At 40.7% G+C, this 17,738-nt stretch overlaps 1 protein-coding gene across 3 annotated transcripts; it reads left to right on the top strand.

Annotated features, from left to right (window-relative positions):
* Nucleotides 1-430: 430 nt before the first annotated feature.
* On the top strand, nt 431-9,402 carry LOC109773415 (uncharacterized). 3 transcript variants are annotated; one of them, XM_020332117.4, is made up of 11 exons: nt 431-801; nt 3,380-3,436; nt 5,854-5,931; nt 6,173-6,226; nt 6,394-6,476; nt 6,694-6,793; nt 6,873-6,935; nt 7,061-7,339; nt 8,087-8,147; nt 8,249-8,389; nt 9,067-9,402. In XM_020332117.4, exons 1-10 carry the CDS (start codon nt 511-513, stop codon nt 8,347-8,349), a joined length of 1,167 nt encoding a protein of 388 aa, XP_020187706.1. In that variant the 5' UTR covers nt 431-510; the 3' UTR covers nt 8,350-8,389; nt 9,067-9,402. The 3 variants fall into 3 exon arrangements, with proteins under 3 accessions (XP_020187706.1, XP_020187698.1, XP_020187714.1); XM_020332109.4 differs by having other exon boundaries at nt 8,249-8,393; XM_020332125.4 differs by lacking the exon at nt 6,173-6,226 and having other exon boundaries at nt 440-801; nt 8,249-8,393.
* The last annotated feature ends 8,336 nt before the right edge of the window (nt 9,403-17,738 follow it).

Here is a 17,738-nt window from a genome sequence, read left to right as displayed (position 1 = left end):
TGACGCTGTTCCCCTTCTTAAAGGCGTTGTCTTGCTCGCTCGCGGCGTTCCCGACGGTGGAGTTGGACGCTGGTTATCTTCACTGTGTTCGAGTTGCTTCTCAGGGCTAGGAGAGTTTGCCGTGTTGTTATTTTCCTTTCTTTGGGCTGAGCACCCCATGTCCCTTTGCTCCGGGCACCATGTCGTCTGTGCATGTGTTGTTCATACCCTGTATTCAATCTTCTTCTTCTATCAATGAATGTGTATTCGCGATAAAAAAGAAATCTATCCGTGGCGCAGATTTTTTGCGTGCAAAAACAGAAAAAGAAAGAGAAAATGGCCCGGCCTAGCACGGAACTTAAGGCGCGATTTGCCCGTTTTCTTGGCACGAGTGCCGGCCCGGCCCGGCTCGCGTATTAGCGTGCTTGGGTTGTCCATGCCGTGCCGTGCCGGCCTGCCAGGTCTGCTGCAGAGTGCAGACGGAAGAACCTCCCAAAACCCTTGCTTGCTATTCCATACGCCACAAGAGCCATGAGCGCCGCCAGCTCGGACTCCGCTGAAATCGCCACTGGCTCCAAGCGCCCGTTCGATCCCTCCCTTGCCGACCCGTCGCCGCCTTCCAAACTCCAGCGGTTCTCCCAGTCAGACATCTCGCCGGCGGACGCAGACAGCGGCGGAGAGGCGGGCGCCGAAAGCGAGGCGATGGCCGGCGCACGGCTCTCCCGGACGCAGCGATACCTGGTCGCCGTGGAGTACGATGGCACCCGCTTCTCCGGTTCCCAGCAGCAGCCGAACCAGCGCACCGTCGTAGGCGTCCTCAAGGTAAAATCCTCATAATTTGAGTTGGGAAATCATAACGATAACTTAAATTCATGTCGTTAGAGATGCTTACCATGAGATATTCGGGTGGCACATCTGTACATGACTCTACGCGTAACTTGAAACATTTGCTAGGTCTTTGTGGGAGATATCCCTTGGGTTGTGGGCAAATGCTGTAGGATAAGGTGAATCCTCTGTCACGAGTGAGTATAGGTAGTAAATGTGGAGGTTGTATTAGTCTCGAAAAGCACACGGAGTTAGATCGAACCAGGGATTTCAGAGCGAACGAATTGTTTGTATGCAAACCTGTTCCCGACGCTCACTCTGTACCCGAATGAGCCCACGCTGCTGTTCCCACACAAATGCTGCCGCCGCCGCGAGAAGGGAGAGGAGGGTGGGATTTTTTTACCAGATCACGAACCACCGCTGCTCCCTACTTGATTTGCCGCCAAGGATAGCCTTGCTCTGGATATCTTTGTCACACCCTGAGAAGGATTCGTGAGGTAGGTGAGATGGAGAGCGGAAGAAGATCATCTACGCTAAGCCAGCACCGCATATAAAGGGGTTTGAAATTACAAGCGACTGAGCTGTAAACAGTAGCTCGGTATTAAAGTGAATGAAAGTAAACTGTTTAACGGTAACTCCTGGATGAATGGGAGCTGTTAATCTTGACTTAAGCCGCTGCCGATATCTGAGCTGTCCATTAACTGAACCTTCAGTGTTGCTCGTTGTTGTGTAGGTTCAGAGATACGCTGGGCCTGACAGATATGTTGTTTGAACTTCCTGTTTTTCTTTTTCAACGGCAATCTCATATAAGTACAACAAAATGTATATGTTTATAGAGGGACACGTAATATATTCCTTATTTTACTTGCGTACAGATTTGTCACATTTTGATGGATTGGTATCTGCATAAGTACGGTACATACAGTAGACAGTACTCCCTCCTATCCAAAATAAGTGTCGCAGTTTTGAACTAAGGTTGGATCGGTGGGAGTAGTATACAGTAAACAGTAGTATGACTGCTCTGGTGTATGTCCTTATTGTGACCTTTGTTTGAATATACACAAGGCTGGAAGCTATAGAGGTAGAACTGGAGATACATGGGGTAAACTGTGCATAAGATGAATAGTTGGACTCCAAATGTAACAGTAGGAGAATTCTATGACACTTGAACTGTTTTATTTGTTTCTTTTGGTTATGCCTTGAGTTTTTTATATTAAAAGATATTTTCTCCTGGAAGAATGGATATTACAGCCTTGCATGAAAATTAGCAAATTTACAGCCTTGAATGTAATTCATGGTTCATCCTATTGCATCAGAAATAAGGGTACATAAATTCATATATATACATGATAGTAATGGGCGGCATGGGGTAAACTGATACTGGACAGGCCACAATAGCCAAGACAAACTATATACTCCCTCCGTTCCTAAATATTTGTCTTTCTAGAGGTTTCAACAAGTGACTACATACGGAGCAAAATGAGTGAATCTACACTCTAAAATATGTCTATATACATCCGTATGTGGTAACCATTTGAAATCTCTAGAAAGACAAATATTTAGGAACGGAGGGAGTAGTATATACGTATCTCACACCCAACACTGAACATATGTACTAATTGGTCATTTGGGCCTACATTAGCAAGGACCAACTCATATCAGTTGTCTTTCGTACACCTCTAACATGCTGTTACAGCCGAATAGTTTACCCCACGCAGTGCCAAGTCTGCTGTCAGTATGCTTCTAGTCATGAAGAACAGTTCTTCCTGTCACCATCTGTACTTGCAAGATCAAATGTTGTGATTTTACCTTTCTCCATTGTACATGCCTGCAGCTGTCATCGGATGGATTTTTTATTTGGCGACAGTTCCATAAGCCCATAACCAATAGTGGGTGGGTACTGGGTGGTGGCTACTGTTGGAGTTGAGGATCTTAGCTCTTAAACCATGTTAACTGTGCAAAGATGCTGCTGATGCATTGCTATTGGAGACCCAATATCTATAATAGGGTGCATAAGACATAGGAGAGGCTGAAGCAAACTGATTTAGTAGTATTCATAATATACCATTAAAATCCTGTGTGTTCCATTTCTATGGGTGTGCTTTTCCTTTGTATGTAGCAGAGCAGTTCGTGTGCAAATTAGCATTTTAGATGGTAGCATTGACAAGGAAAATGCCTTAGAGACTGTTGCAGCAAAAATAAATGAATAGTTTTTTTGATTTCATGCTTTGTTTTGATGGAGAACATGGTATAGATAAGAGAAGAAATCACTAGATGAAATAAGTTCCTATAAGTTGCTGAATAAAAGGATAGAATGAAGGAGAAAATGGCATAGTATTGTGAAGAATGGTACGATATTCCTTGATAAGATTATTGTAAAGAATAAGGAGGTTTATTTTATTATTTTGTGGGTGGCATACATAATCATTTGAATACTGTTATATACATGTATATGTATGTGCAGCAAATTACGAATTAAAGTATCTGCCTCTTCCTGCCCTACTGCTATAGCTTGCTTAGCTGTAGTAAACATATAATAGATTCGGTGACAGCTCATGTTTTTGAATTATTTCAGGAGGCATTTCACAAATTCATTGGGCAGCCAGTCTCAATCTTCTGTTCTAGTCGAACGGTATTGTACAAAATGCTTTAACGCAATATTTAACAATTTTTTCTGCACTTTTGTTTTTCTTGCTGTTGAATCTGCAAATTTTCTGATAGCGATTAAACACATTGCTCATTTGTTTTTTTTATAGGAGCAGTGATGCAATAAGCAATAATTTACTTTATATACCTAGAAATCTGTCATAGTTGTAGAGTTAATTAGTTGCATATGTTAGTCAGAGATAATCTTTTTATGAATGTTGCATGTTGCATTGCATGCCATATAATATATGAGGGGCCATTTGCTATTCTATAAGTCTGGATCTACATTATGGTGCAGTTGGAATTATTAGGTATCTAGGCTATTTTTTGATAAGACTATCGTTACTAGAGAGTCTAGGCCGATTGCGTAACAAGTTCAAATCATGCTTTTGCAAAATGCTATGACACTCTTAGGTCCAGTGTACTGTTGTGAACTGTGCTTTGCTGAGAAATTAGCCATGGAATTAGGAAAAAGCTTGTTAAATAAACAGTAAATAGGGAAAAGCTGGTTAGACAAACGGAATTACCAATTATCATAATTCACCTCGATGCCAAACTGAGCCTTAGTTTGCTGGAATACTTTTCTCATACTTTGGTAGTTACTTACGTTTGGAGATCTATATATATTTTCTAAATAGAGGCCGTAGTGACACTGTGGTGTCCTTTTAGGCTTTTACCCTTGCAACTCTGCTATAAGCCCAAACGCTCTCTATCACAGCTAACACAATAATAATGGTCTGCTGCAGTGGCAGATCTAGGATTTCGAAACAGGGTGGTCTGCCTATAAAAAAATTTGACAACAAATATGTCATGCAAACAGAGATTGGGCTGGATATTTTTACAACAAATAAGCCATACAGTGCCAATTTTTTCAGTCAAATATACATTTTTTTGAGGGAAATATACTTATAAACACAGCAGCTCGTAATTAATAATGATTCAATTGGAAATTGGGAATGGGGATTGGGAAGTGCGTACTGAAGATAATGGGCTGGGCGGCTGGCTTCTGCACGTCTCCAGAGTGTCCAGTCCGACGCTGGTTAGGTCTGCTAGCTGTTAGTTGAGCTCTGTTTTATTTTTTTCTTGGACCAATCTCTATTCTCCTATGGTATACGGGTCAAACCAAAGTCTCAGGGTGGTCCACCCTCTGCCTCCGCCCCTGGTCTGCTGTAATCGTCTGCAGATAGCCAGATAGCGGCTGCCATGCCATTCATTTTTTTATTTACGCCTTTGGACAATTATTTTGGAATACTGTATACTTGGTATGTACTGAACTAAAATTAGCACCATAGACTAATAATTCAAAAAATGATGTCTCATTTTTTAATTTTAAATTCAAAGTTGGGAATATAATTAAAAATTAATAATGCTGCTTAATTAAAGAACATATTTATAATCTGCAAAATCATAAGTCGATGTGAATAAAGGTATGCTCAATAACGTATATTTGAATTCTATTTTATGTTTTGTAAACATTACATTTATATTCAGTGTGTTGCTCTAAGTTGACTATAGAGTTTCATAGTTTAGTTATATTTTTATGCAACTTTAGTTGAGTGTACGTGCCAGGAATGTAAGTTTGTTTTTTTAGTTGTATTGCATGCATACCCTTGGTTTGTTTAAGTTATTTGTATTTATGTGTATTTTGTACAGCAAATCAATACAATTAACTTATTTCAAAATGGCGGCAGATCCGCAATGTATTATAGCCTCAGTGTATACCCAGGTGTTTTCCTGTGTTGCGGGCCAACCTCTTCTTTCTGTTAAGGTGGTAGCTGTGAATAGCCATCGACTACCTCGAAAGGGGAATCGAGCTTGGAAGGCTAGGGGATATAGTAGGGCAGATCACCATGATACCACGATAATTGTTATTTACTGTTGGGAATATTAGCAATTTTCCAATTAATTTAATTTATAAATAAATCATGATGATAGCAGTATGAGCATGTACTAAGCACACAGCAGGAACATCTACGATAACAACAAGTATGCCTAGCACATGAACTGGTTCAGGATGTCTGCTGTAATACAAGGCACAACTCCAAGAAATAAAACTATTCTGTGTTCAGCCCCAGCTCCTCTCTGCTTCTCTACTTCAGCCTATTTCTAACACGTCTCGTTCATGAAACACGACATGGGTGAGGCGTGGTGGGCGTCTGAGGAGGAGCGCGGGTGTACCACTCCTCTTCTCAAGCTCCAATAGCATGTGGAAGAGAATCCCTTATATGTTGGTCTCAACTCCAAATCCGGGATGGCACTAAACTTACCACCATGTCATGAAACCACACATGGGCCTTTGAGTTTTTCCAGGAATTATTGTTTATATTGGCCTAAAGCCCTATCTATAATTCACCATTTACAACATTATGTTATATGCAGCTAAAGATTTATCTGCTAATCCAGGATGCAGGTGTTCATGCTTTGTCAAATGTTTGTCATGTTGATGTGGAGCGCATAAGTAAAAGGAAGCCTGGTGAAGTGGTTTGTATGCATACACTTTTCTCTCTTAACTGGCTTACATTGAGGATATGCATAAACTATTAATTGTATGCTTTGTCTATATCAAAACACATTTTGGCCCGCTGCATGTTAATTATGTCCTTCATGGGTTTGATGTCAGATATAGAATCTCCATGAATACTACCTAAAACAAGTGTATGCACTTTAGAGCTCTTATACCACTTCTAGTTCTGTTTGTTGATGTACTTTTCCCCTTTTGCAGTTGCCACCTCATGACCCTGAAGTTGTAAAATGCGCGGTGAACCATTTTTTACATGTATGCTTTGACCTAATCTAGCTATAGTGCTTTTCATTTGGTTGAGCTGGTCTTTAGTTGAATAAACATACACGTGCCTGCTGATGATTTATGTAGTTCTCCAGATTTTATAATTTGACCAGTCTCATGCAGTAGATATTTATTTCTGATCCACATTTTTCCTGCAGAAGAATGAAGGTGACATAATGGTGACTGATGTTCGTTGTGTTGCACCAGATTTCCATGCTAGATACAAAGCTCTAGAGCGCACGTAGGTAGCAAAATCTACAATATAATACGAGGCACTCTTCTAATTTATCTTGTTACTATTCCATTCGTATGTCTAAAATTTATTAAAAGGCTAGTGACTTTGAGTCCTCCTATTATGCTTTATTTTCTAAGTGTGAGAATGGTAGCTTGATTATAAACAACTCCATTTGTCCTTTCGAAGTTATGAGGGTGTTATTGCTTTACTAATTTTGTTGAAGGTATCACTATCGTTTACTTTCTGGGCCTGAGCGACCGTCAATCTTTGAGAAAAATTCGGCTTGGCACATACCTGAGGATCTAAATATACAAGCTATGAAGGTGAGGTCTCCAGCCATACTTAATTGTTTTCTGATGTGAAATTATGTTTCTGGGTTTACTAATGATGGTTTTTGTTCAGAAAGCATGCAATATACTTGTTGGGCATCATGATTTCAGTTCATTTCGAGCATTTGGATGTCAGGTGGTGTTTTGCTTCTTAACTGTCTCTCAGTTGCAGAGTTCATCAAGAAATACTAGTGCAGAAAGGCACAGTGTTTCTTGGATTTGACCATCCACTGTGTTTATATGGACGGATTATTGTTACAGGCAAAATCTCCAGTGAGAACTTTGGATGAGCTTACTGTTACAGAAGTATTTCCTGTCATGTTTTTTCCTTCAAGCTTAGAGCGATCAGAGATGGAATCACCAGATGGGTCTCTTGTTTATTCAAGGGCATCACTCATGGGATCTTCTGGAGAAGGATCTGATGTTTCTAGTACTACTAGTGGGAAATCAGTATGCGAGAATGGGCAAGAGTTTGGAAAGAGATTAAGGCACCGCTGCTTTGTTGTTACTGCAAGGGCACAGTCTTTCCTTTACCACCAGGTTAAGTCATCTTCTTTGAAGGGTACTTCCAGAGCCTAGAAAATCTTTAAAAAGCAGCATATATAGAAGTGCCATTGATATATTTGAGAGCTATTCTTTCTCTTAGGGATATTTGAGAGTTACTCTCAGTGTAACAATGTTCTTAATTTCCGTAGTGCTATCAAGATTTGTTTTTTTGGGATCTGTGCCAATGCCTAACAGATACAAGTGCTCGTGTTCAGATTTCTTGATAATTATTTCTTCGTGAAGAAATTTGGATGTAAAGCATGAAATCTACTACTGTACGTATCTTCAGGAGCAACTACAATGCAATCCAGCTTTAGGTGCATAGGTGTAATCAACTAAAGAAGTGTCCCAAAAACAGGCATATCTCAGCTATGCTCCCTGGGAGTAGCCAAACACTGTCTCGAACTGGTCACATGCCATTTCTTGATAAACACATTTGGTGTTTAAGGCCAGTTGTACTATTAAGCATTTGCAGCTCCTACTTTATTCCATGGTAGCAAAAATGTGCTCTATGACATTGCAAAATGGCAAAAGTATGGTGTAAGCTGAAGGACGCCTAGCAATTTATAATTCGCTTGCAGATAAATGGATTTGAGAAACATCATGTTTGTTGTGTAAGAACATGTTTTTCTTAGTGAGGAAAATGTTATCACTAGAGAACTTTGTATCTGTCATAGTTGCTATTAGTACTTGATTATTAGATGTTGCTGCAACCTGATGACTGATTATTTTTGAATGCAGGTAAGATTGATGGTCGGTCTTCTGAAAGCTGTTGGAATAGGAGATCTAACAACTGCTGATGGTTTGAACATTCACCTAGTATTGTCTTTTGATTAATGGACCAAGAATTGAAGTGAAATTTTAAAATGTTTATTTTGATATGTCTACCTACATTTGATGCAGTGGAGAGAATTCTGGATGCAAAGACAATGACTGCTGCACCTCCTATGGCACCTGCTTACGGGCTTTACCTTGACAACGTGAAATATGACCCGATTGTTTAAAGAGTGATTTTGAGCTTGAGTTTTGTTAGCTATTGGATATGTAGGTATGTCTAATCCAGCTTATGTAAATTGGTACTGTTGTACACCTGCATGATTCCAACTTCCAAACTATCCCAGTGATGGCGAAATAATAATGATACAAGTCACCTAGCTGTGAATGTTCTGCTTAGAGTTTCATCACAACTGTGTGGTTACACACCAAGATGTGACATTTATTGTACATTTTACCATCCAATCGGACCAAGAATTATTTGCGGCCACACATCAGGTCAAGCATTCAGTATATTGCATGTTTTGAATTTTCTCTTCAAACAAAACGGTTCACACTAATTTAGTTAGGCTAAATCTTCAGTCTGAAAGCAACTTTATGACATTGGATGGTGGGGATAGCTTATATACCCATGTGTGCATGTACACATGCATTTCCCTATTTTCTTTTGGTAATTTGCTATAGTACAAGCACAATTTGATTTCTTTTAGAAAGTATGCTGTTATCGGAATTTAATTAATTTCTCTTTCTATTAGAGATCTAAAAAATATGCAGTTTAGTATGGTTGCTAGCGACTTGTCAATTTTTAGTAATAGAAGGGTCATGTTTCTTAACTAATTACATTGAGATCTTTTCGTTTACAAATGAATTGTTTTTTTCAGTTTCCTTATGTTAAGCACTTAAGCCGCATATGGAAATTCATACATGTGCTTCCTTTCTATCTGCAGGATAAGTTTTTCGAATCAATGGATAAATGAAGTGTTGAAAGAAGATGTCACAAAGGAACCTGGCTTGTCATCTTTTGTTCAGAATTATGTGTTTCCCATAATATACTTTTGTGAGATGCATTTCTTATTGTAGTGAGTTTCTGCATCAAGAGGGTCAGATAGTTAGCCGAGTAACATTCTGGATACCTGAATGGAGGGTTGAATGACTATCCATATCGGGAATAATTTTTGCGCACTAACAATTACTCCCTCTAAAGAAACACTCCCTCCGTTCCTTATATAAGGTGTATTTGTTTTTTTGATAAAATTCCATAATGTAAGGTGCATTTCTTCTAATTCCTCGTAATTCTGTCGTTAGCCCTTCATACATGTGTATAATTATGTGTCTTGGTCACCGTGACAAAAATAATACACCTTACGTAAAGGAATGGAGGGAGTATAAGAGAGTGATCTAAACGCTCTTATATTTCTTTAGATCACTACTTTAGTGATCTAAACGTTTTTATATTTTGTTACGGAGGGAGTATTTGGCATTTATGAGATTGATGATGGCGAGTCCCTTTTTGGGTATGTATATTTGTTTAATTAATTGGTCATTTTCTTTGGACTTTAATAGTTGGATCTGAAATACTTCTCTCAATGCATATCTCATTCATTAGCTTTCTTGGCCACTTTGCTTTATCCAATATATGCTTAACGAAAACATGACGCGAGCTCGTCATTTCTTTGCATCTCAGTAAGGATTCCCATGAGACAGTCAGGTTGGCCATGAGGAGCTTGGCCGCCCTTTGGGAAGGCAATGGTACGGTGTAGATGAGGCAAATTTTGTCTTAGCGAATCTGGTAAGATATGGCCATCTCTGCCATGATTCCTATCTAGTACTCCTAGTAGGCTACACCATGATCCCTAGCTCAAATAAGCACAACAGTGCTACTTCCTTGGATTCACAACGTAAGTTGTTTAAGCTGACGTTTCTCTTTGGCTACTTGGGAGCGGATGAAAACGCCATGCACCGATGCGCAACAAGCTGAGCTGCCGAGTTGCCCCAATCTCAACCAAGGAGCCAGCCAGTGCCTTGACGTCTGTGCGCACCACGCACCCACCAAGTGGCCGGCACCTCAAACAATTACGTACGACAGAACGCTGCACTCTCTTATATAAAAAAAGCCAAAGGAGATTGATTTCAATCAAAAAAGAAAAAGGAGATTCGGATTAAAGCAGCGCCAATCTTCACACGAGATCGGAGTGGACCCGGACGGTCTCCCATTGGCGCGTCCCCAGGGCCCCACACCCGGCAAACTACGCTTTCCTTTCAGAGTCACGCACAGTATATTATATAAGTAAAGTAAATGAAATGAAATTCCCATGGAAACCTATTTTTTATGTATGAGAAAGGCATGCAATGCAAAAGAGAGCTTAAGAAACAGAGGCTTGGCTCCTGTCTCCTGAATGATGAAGACCTTTTTTCTTGGGGGGTGTCAAGTCCACGATGACTCATTTCTTTTTCTAACAAAGTCCCAAGTTCTTTTTGTGTTTCCGCAAAGTGTCGATGATGACCTGTGTGTATAGTTAGCAGACTGTGGATCGATGATCGGTATTAGGGATTGGTTCAACAACATGTGGCCAAAAATGATGTTTGCCCAGTATAGGTTTCCAGCGCGGATTGCACCCATTGGAGCATCTCAGATTTACAAAATGGCTCGTGTTCTTGTAGCCAACGTTGAGGCTTGGCTTCTTACCTTAATTTTTTGGCCCCGTGCTAAATCTGAAAAATAAGAGTTATACATATTTTCTATGCTTTCATTATCAGTTGGCGTACTTTGCATATTGTAAAAAACACATGTACTAATGCATACTGTAGATTTAGACAAATATCGATTAGCAAATAGCAAATCCTTTGGTTGGCTTTCGATTTAGATCTACATAAAACTTTTTTTGAGGGGAGATCTACACAAATACTTACAAGATTCTTTGTGATAATTTAGGGGGTTATTTACTTGCTGCAAATTTTAGTTAGCGGGCCTATTTTTCTTACTACAAACTTCTAGTTTAAGATTAAGGCCATGCAGCTACTACTAATCGACAAGATAATGATGAGGCTACAAAGGAGCCTACTCTGATTAACTTCTTGAATGGTTTCCATGTCAGCTGTGCACTCCTCCCTGAATTATAAAAAGCGGTTCTTTCTTGGGGCAGTTACCTAAATGGCATGCCAAGAGCTGTGGACATTTTGGGAAATTGGTTCTGTCTCGGGACATGATGCTGTGTTGCAACTCCAGCTAGAATTGTGGACATTTTGCCACCCATACATATGGTGTGCAGAATTTTGTCAAAGAGTATACATAGTTTTTTTTTGCGTAGAAAAGAATGTTCATAGTTGCTGTGTTGCGTAAGTAAGACATCTTCCCTGGATGATGTGATGACTCTGTGTTGCGTAATTAAGACATCTTCCCTGTATGATGTGATGACAATCCCCCCTTCCCCCTTTTTTTATGTTGGTATAAAAGCCTTTTTTAGATAGTGCCATGCTTAATGGATCGCACCTAAGTCATGTCAAGCTTCTTTTGCTTTATATAAGATCATTAGTACGTAGACGGATCCTCTTAATCATATAAATTTATACTTTTCTTTAGGAAGGACCAGACTCAGAAAATTATCCCAGTTCCCTATCATAAATAAAATAAAATCAGATTCCCTAGCCTGGGTCTTCAAGAGTTAATGATGCCGGAATCTCCCTTTTTTTTGGCGAATGATGCCGGAATCTCGGTGCTTAGATTAAATATATAAGTTGTCACTAACCAGATTCCCTAATCCATATGCATGGATTCTTGCATAATGCAGTATAATCATGATAAGTACTATGGTGTGGACCAGTGTATGGATATCCCCATGGATCCTACACCAACACCCCAAGCGCCAATTGGACCCATGACCAGACAACTGATGAGTGCTAACGGTGGTTAGCTTTGTTGGATTCCTCACTGTAGGAGTTTGTAGCAAGCAGCAAGCTTTCCCTCAGTGAGAAACCAAGGTATCAAACCTAATTTTGCTATCAATCTTATGTGGTATCTTGCACTTGCGAGTCTTGCTAGTTGCACAAAGCAATTAAAAGATAATGTGGTAGATATTATTTTTTGTATTTTCGGAATAAAAAACATGTAAAACGTGTTGGAAGGTGTTTCTTATGCTAAAAACTGGACCGGGGTTCATAGGCACTGTTGGAGATATGCCCTAGAGGCAATCATGTATGATGGTATTTCTATGTGTTTATGAATAAAGATAGTCCTTGTACGTTATCAATGATGTGTATCAGCAAGTACGTGACTTGCTTGTGGAACTATACATTGTATGATGACCGTCCTAAAAGGTCCCTAGTCGAAAGGGTTGTGTGGGCGCGCAACCGACTAGACTAGCATATGACATGGTGGATGGCTCGGTCTCACTAGCCATGGATCATTGGATGCTAGCCGAATAATATGGACTTGAAAGGAACTGGTCGGATTCGACGTAGTCGGATCCGAGTCGAGATAAGGTCCAAGTTGGACAGACCCAACTATGAGACACAACGATATGTCATCTGTGAGTCTCTAGTACAACATACATTCTATGTCCTAAGACCCGAGCTGGCGCATGTACTCGGGATGGTGATAGACCTGCTTTGGGCCGACCAAACGCTACTCCATGACTGGGTAGTTAGAAAGGTAGGTTTTGGGCTTGTCCAGACCCATGCTGCGAGATATGGTCGAGCAAGATGGGATTCGCCCCTTCGATCAGGAGAGATATACTCTGGGTCCCTTGTGTGACCCGCCCAAGATAAGCATGGCCATGCGACAAGGATTATGAGATAATTCGGTTTGTGGTCGGCATCACTGAAATGAGAAAGAGGTCGAGCTATCACAAGGATGGCAGACTCGCCTTGAGCCCGACAACATATAACGTGTGGCAAAGGGAACAGAAGTGTGAGATGTTGTACATGTTCGCCAACCAGCTTCATTGTCTACTTGGTGGTCGGCACGCCTTGCTAGAGGCCGCTATCAGCCGAGCAGGTCGGAGATGATCCGACCTGCGACCAAGCTGACTTGAACCTAAGGGGTCGCGCGCTTAAGGGAAGGAACCTGTGAGGCCCGGTCCGACTCCAGAGTCAGAAGTGATCCTACTCGGACTTGGATCCAGGCCGAACATACTTTGGGCTCTAGGATCCATGCGAGGCCCAAGTATTGAGCCCGTGACGAATGCCTATATAAAGTGGGGGTGCGACATACTCATTCGATTGATCACTTCGACGCTGACACTAGGGCTTTGCATGTGTTGCAACTAGCTACCTCCACTCGCCACCGACTGTGTGATCGGACCTAAGCAGTTCACCGCACGGTGTTCCTCTTGCACACGCGGATACCGTTAGAGGCGGTGCACTTGCGCCGCTCCGGTGAACGTGGGATCTGACGACCGACTGTTCAAGGGAGATCAGACAAGGAGGAGACGATCCATGCGGACACGCTGCCCCAACTCTTCTTTCGCTGCATGGCACTGCAGTGTAGTGGTAACGATCTGTGATCCATCTCCGTAGAATGTTCTTGGTTGTTCAGCGCATAGGAAAATTTTAATTTGCAGTCGACGCACCCTACCGTAGATCCCAACAGGTAAACCGAGTATAAGCTCTTCGATGATTCCTAATTTTTTTGCAAAGGAATTATTGATGTGATGGTGCATTTCTAGTGGAGAGACAAGGAGAACCAGAGAAGGATGCACTGGATGACATGGTGGACAATGTGTGTCCCTAAAAATCAAGGCGGGATGGGTTTTCACGGTATTCACTGTTTCAAGAACGCTATGTTTTCAGTTCGGTTTGCATATTTTGTGGAATGGGACTATCAACATGGAAGTAAGCTGAGACACATGAACGTGATGGGACAAAAACACTTAATCCTATTTGGAGCCCGATATGGAAATTATCTTTCCCGAGAAAGGTTAAAATCTTTATCTGGCGTACGCTACATGGGACTTTCCCATGTCGTGTTACGCTTGCAAACATACATATGAAAATCTCGCCTATATGTCCTTGCTCTGCTGGCCCAAAAGATACGAAGCACTTGTTATGTCTCAGCAACAGAGCTAGGGAGGTTTGGAAAAGGTTGGGGTTGGATGATATCATTGAAAGAGAAAGTGAAGTCAATCGTGGTGGTGAGGCGGTGCTGGAGTATTTACTTCTTCTGTTAGATCATGAATTGTGTATTATGGGTCATAAAAAATGTGCATGAAATGATTGCTATCTTAGCCTGGTATTTGTGGTGGGAAAGGCGGAAACTGGTGCACAAGGAGACAACCCAGAATGCAACCCAAATGTCTATGGGGATTCTAGCCCTTAATACCAACTTTGTTAATGCCTACTCTTCAAAGGTTTCTATGAAAAGAGGGGCTAGCCGTGCCCTCCAGTGGGTTTTGTTAAACTTAATGTTGATGCTTCTTTTCACCATGACTTGCTTAGGGGAACGATGGGGGTGGTATTAAGAGACGACAAAGGTAGATTTATCGTTGGGGACAATGGGAATATAGATTGTTGCATGGATGAACTGACGGTCGAAGCTTTGGCTCTCAAGTTTGGTTTATCACTTGCGTAAAGGACGGGATGCAACCATCTTATTATCTACTCGGACAATCTGGAGGTGATTCATACCATGAAGTAAGGAGGAGGTCTGCGGGAGCGGCGACGACAATTTTTGATGATTATTTTTATTTTTATTGTGATTTTCCTATTACTAGATTTGAGCGCCATAAGAGAGAAGCAAATAAATTTCCCCACGAGCTCGCTAGATTAGCTAGATTTTTTTGACTTCTAATCTAATTGGTTTGAGGAACCCTTAATGGAAATTGTATCGATCCTCATAAATGATGTATTGCTTATTTCCAATGAGTAAAGTTGGGGATTTTTTTTCAAAAAAAGTATAAACTCTCCAAAGCATAAAAGTGTGTTAAGTAACATCATGTCAAAAAGTGCACAATGAAGTATTTCATGATCATGCGAGATATATGAACATGATTATTCTATATAGGAAGTATGTCCGTAATACTATTAAATCAACATCCTCTCCACGTCTGATAGTTGAATAGCCCATCCATAGATCGAGATCCCTTTGCACAATCTGGACATTGGGTGTGAACACAGGTAATTGCATTTAGCAAGATAACATACTATTGTGTTTATGGGATTCCAGTGATCCATCTAATAAACCTTAATCCTTAGTGGCAACAGTTTTATACAAGCCTTTTGCACTTTCGATAATGCTACTATTGCAAGATGGAACCCATATAATACTAACCTATTCCACTACCAATATCCGATTTAAACTGCCAGGAGTAGACGAGCAACTGGAAAGAATTTTACATCTATAGATCAAACAAGATGCCGCACATAAATCTGAACGTAAAGAAATAATTCATCACATGATCAACATCACTGCTCTAAATACATCAGATAAACCATAATCATGTAGGACATCTAATGTGGCTATTGTATTGAACATCTAAACACATCAAGATGGATAGATTACAACTTTGGCTAGTGCCATGAGCCCGTAGTCCAGGGGTGGAGTACCCACAACTCATCTTAGAGCGAGACGATCGAGATTGGTGTTGATGAAGATGGCTTCCCCCTCTGGTAGAGTTCTGGTTCAAGGCTGAAAATAAAATGTCCATGGAAATGCGTTCTGGCAGCTGCTACTTGTGTTGGAGTTGTTGGATTTCCCCGAAGAGGGGTGAAGCAGTATAGTAGTAGATAGTATTTCCCTCAGTTAATAACCAAGATTTATCAAACCAATAGGAGGCAACACTCATACATCTCCAAGGTATCTATAATTTTTGATTGTTTCATGCTATTATATTATCATTCTTGTATGCTTTATATGTCATTTCATATTATTTTTATGGACTAACCTATTAACCTAATGCCTAGTGCCAGTTCCTGTTTTGTGCATATTTTTTGTTTCTAGAACACGAGAGACCTTAGAAGCTTTAGGGAGAGACCATATGATCTACGAGGGAGCCACAAGCTCACATGATGCGCCCTGGAGGGGGGGGCATCATCAACACTTGTGGGGCCCCTAAGCACCCTCCTGACCTAATTCTTGACCCCTAGAGCGAGACCCGAATCAATTTTATCACCGCCGCAAGCTTCTATTCTTCTGCGGTCGCATTTGGAGGCCTTTTTCGGTACTCTGTTGGAGGGGGAAACCATTGGGGAGGCAATCTTCATCGACCTTTTTGTCTCCATGATGATGTGTGAGTGGTTCCCTTAGGACCTATGGGTCCATATTAGTAGCTAGATGGCTTTCTCTCTCTCTCTCTCTCTCTCTCTCTCTCTCTCTCTGATCTTCAATACAATGATCTCCTCTGAGATCTATTAGATGTAATTCTCGCGGTTTGTTTGTTGGGATCCGATGAATTATGGGTTTATGATCAGATTATTCATTGAAATTATTTGAGTCTCTTGAGATTTATTTGTTGTGAAATTTTATAGCTATGTATTCTTTCCCATGTATAATTCTTCTTTGGCCTATTGGATGAGTTGATCTTTAGAGGGAGTGGTGCATAGTAGTGGGTTCAGTCTTGGGTGTGCTTACTCTATGACAGGAGGAATTGCAAGGCACGTATTGTATTGTTGCTACTAAAGATAAAACGATGGGGTTTGAACATATTGCTTGGTCTTACTTTATCTACAGTATGTCATCTTGCTTATGCATTACTGTGTTTAGCATGAACTTAATACTTTGAGATGCATGCTGGATAGCGGTCTTGGGGTGGAGTAATAGTAGTAGACGTTGGTATAGTTTAACGGTCTACTTGTCACGAACGTAATGCCTATGTATGAATTATCCATGAAGAATCACAATTATAACTATGCGCAATTCTTCCAATTACCCAACAATAGTTTGTTTACCCAGCGATGCTATGTTTATGAGAGATATGCTTCTAGTGAAACTATGGCCCCCGGGTCCCTTTTCCCTTATTACTAAGAATCCTAAAATTGCTCGTTGTTTTCCTTTCCTTTATTTTATTTGTTCACCTATCACTATTAGATTTAATCCTTGCAACTGGCGACAACAAGGGGAGACAATCCCCTTGCCATAGTTGGGTGCAAACATTTGCTTTGCTTGTGTGCATGTGTTGTTCATGTTGTTTGTGTTTTGTCTCCTTCTGGTTCGATAAACCTTGGTTCTTAACTCAAGGAAATACTGTCTGCTACTATACTAATTCACCCTTCCTCTTCAGGGAAGGCCAACAACTCTAGAGAGAGCAGCAGAAGAATTTTTGACACTGTTGCCGGGGAGGCTTCACCAAACAATCGAGGTGCCTTCACTCATGTTTATCAATTTTATTGTTTTTATTTTCTTTTCCATTTGCTTTTTTACTTGCCTTCTCTTTTTCTTCCTCCTCCTCTAAAAAGTTAGAAATACAAAATAAATTGTGTCAATATCTTTGCTCGAATCGCCATCATGTCTACTCCAGAAAATACTAAGTTGTGTGATTTCTCAAATACTAATAGTAATGATTTTACTAGTACACCTATTGCTCCTCCCACCACTAGTGCGGATTCATATGATATAAAAGTTGCCTTGCTAAATCTTGCTATGAAAGAACAATTTTCTGGAACTTCTAATGAAGATGCTGCATCCCAT

The sequence above is a fragment of the Aegilops tauschii genome, chromosome 5 (genome assembly GCF_002575655.3).
Source record: "Aegilops tauschii subsp. strangulata cultivar AL8/78 chromosome 5, Aet v6.0, whole genome shotgun sequence".
NCBI lineage: Eukaryota > Viridiplantae > Streptophyta > Magnoliopsida > Poales > Poaceae > Aegilops > Aegilops tauschii.
Note: the sequence above shows the minus strand (reverse complement) of the source record. Positions and strands in the feature narration are given on the sequence as shown.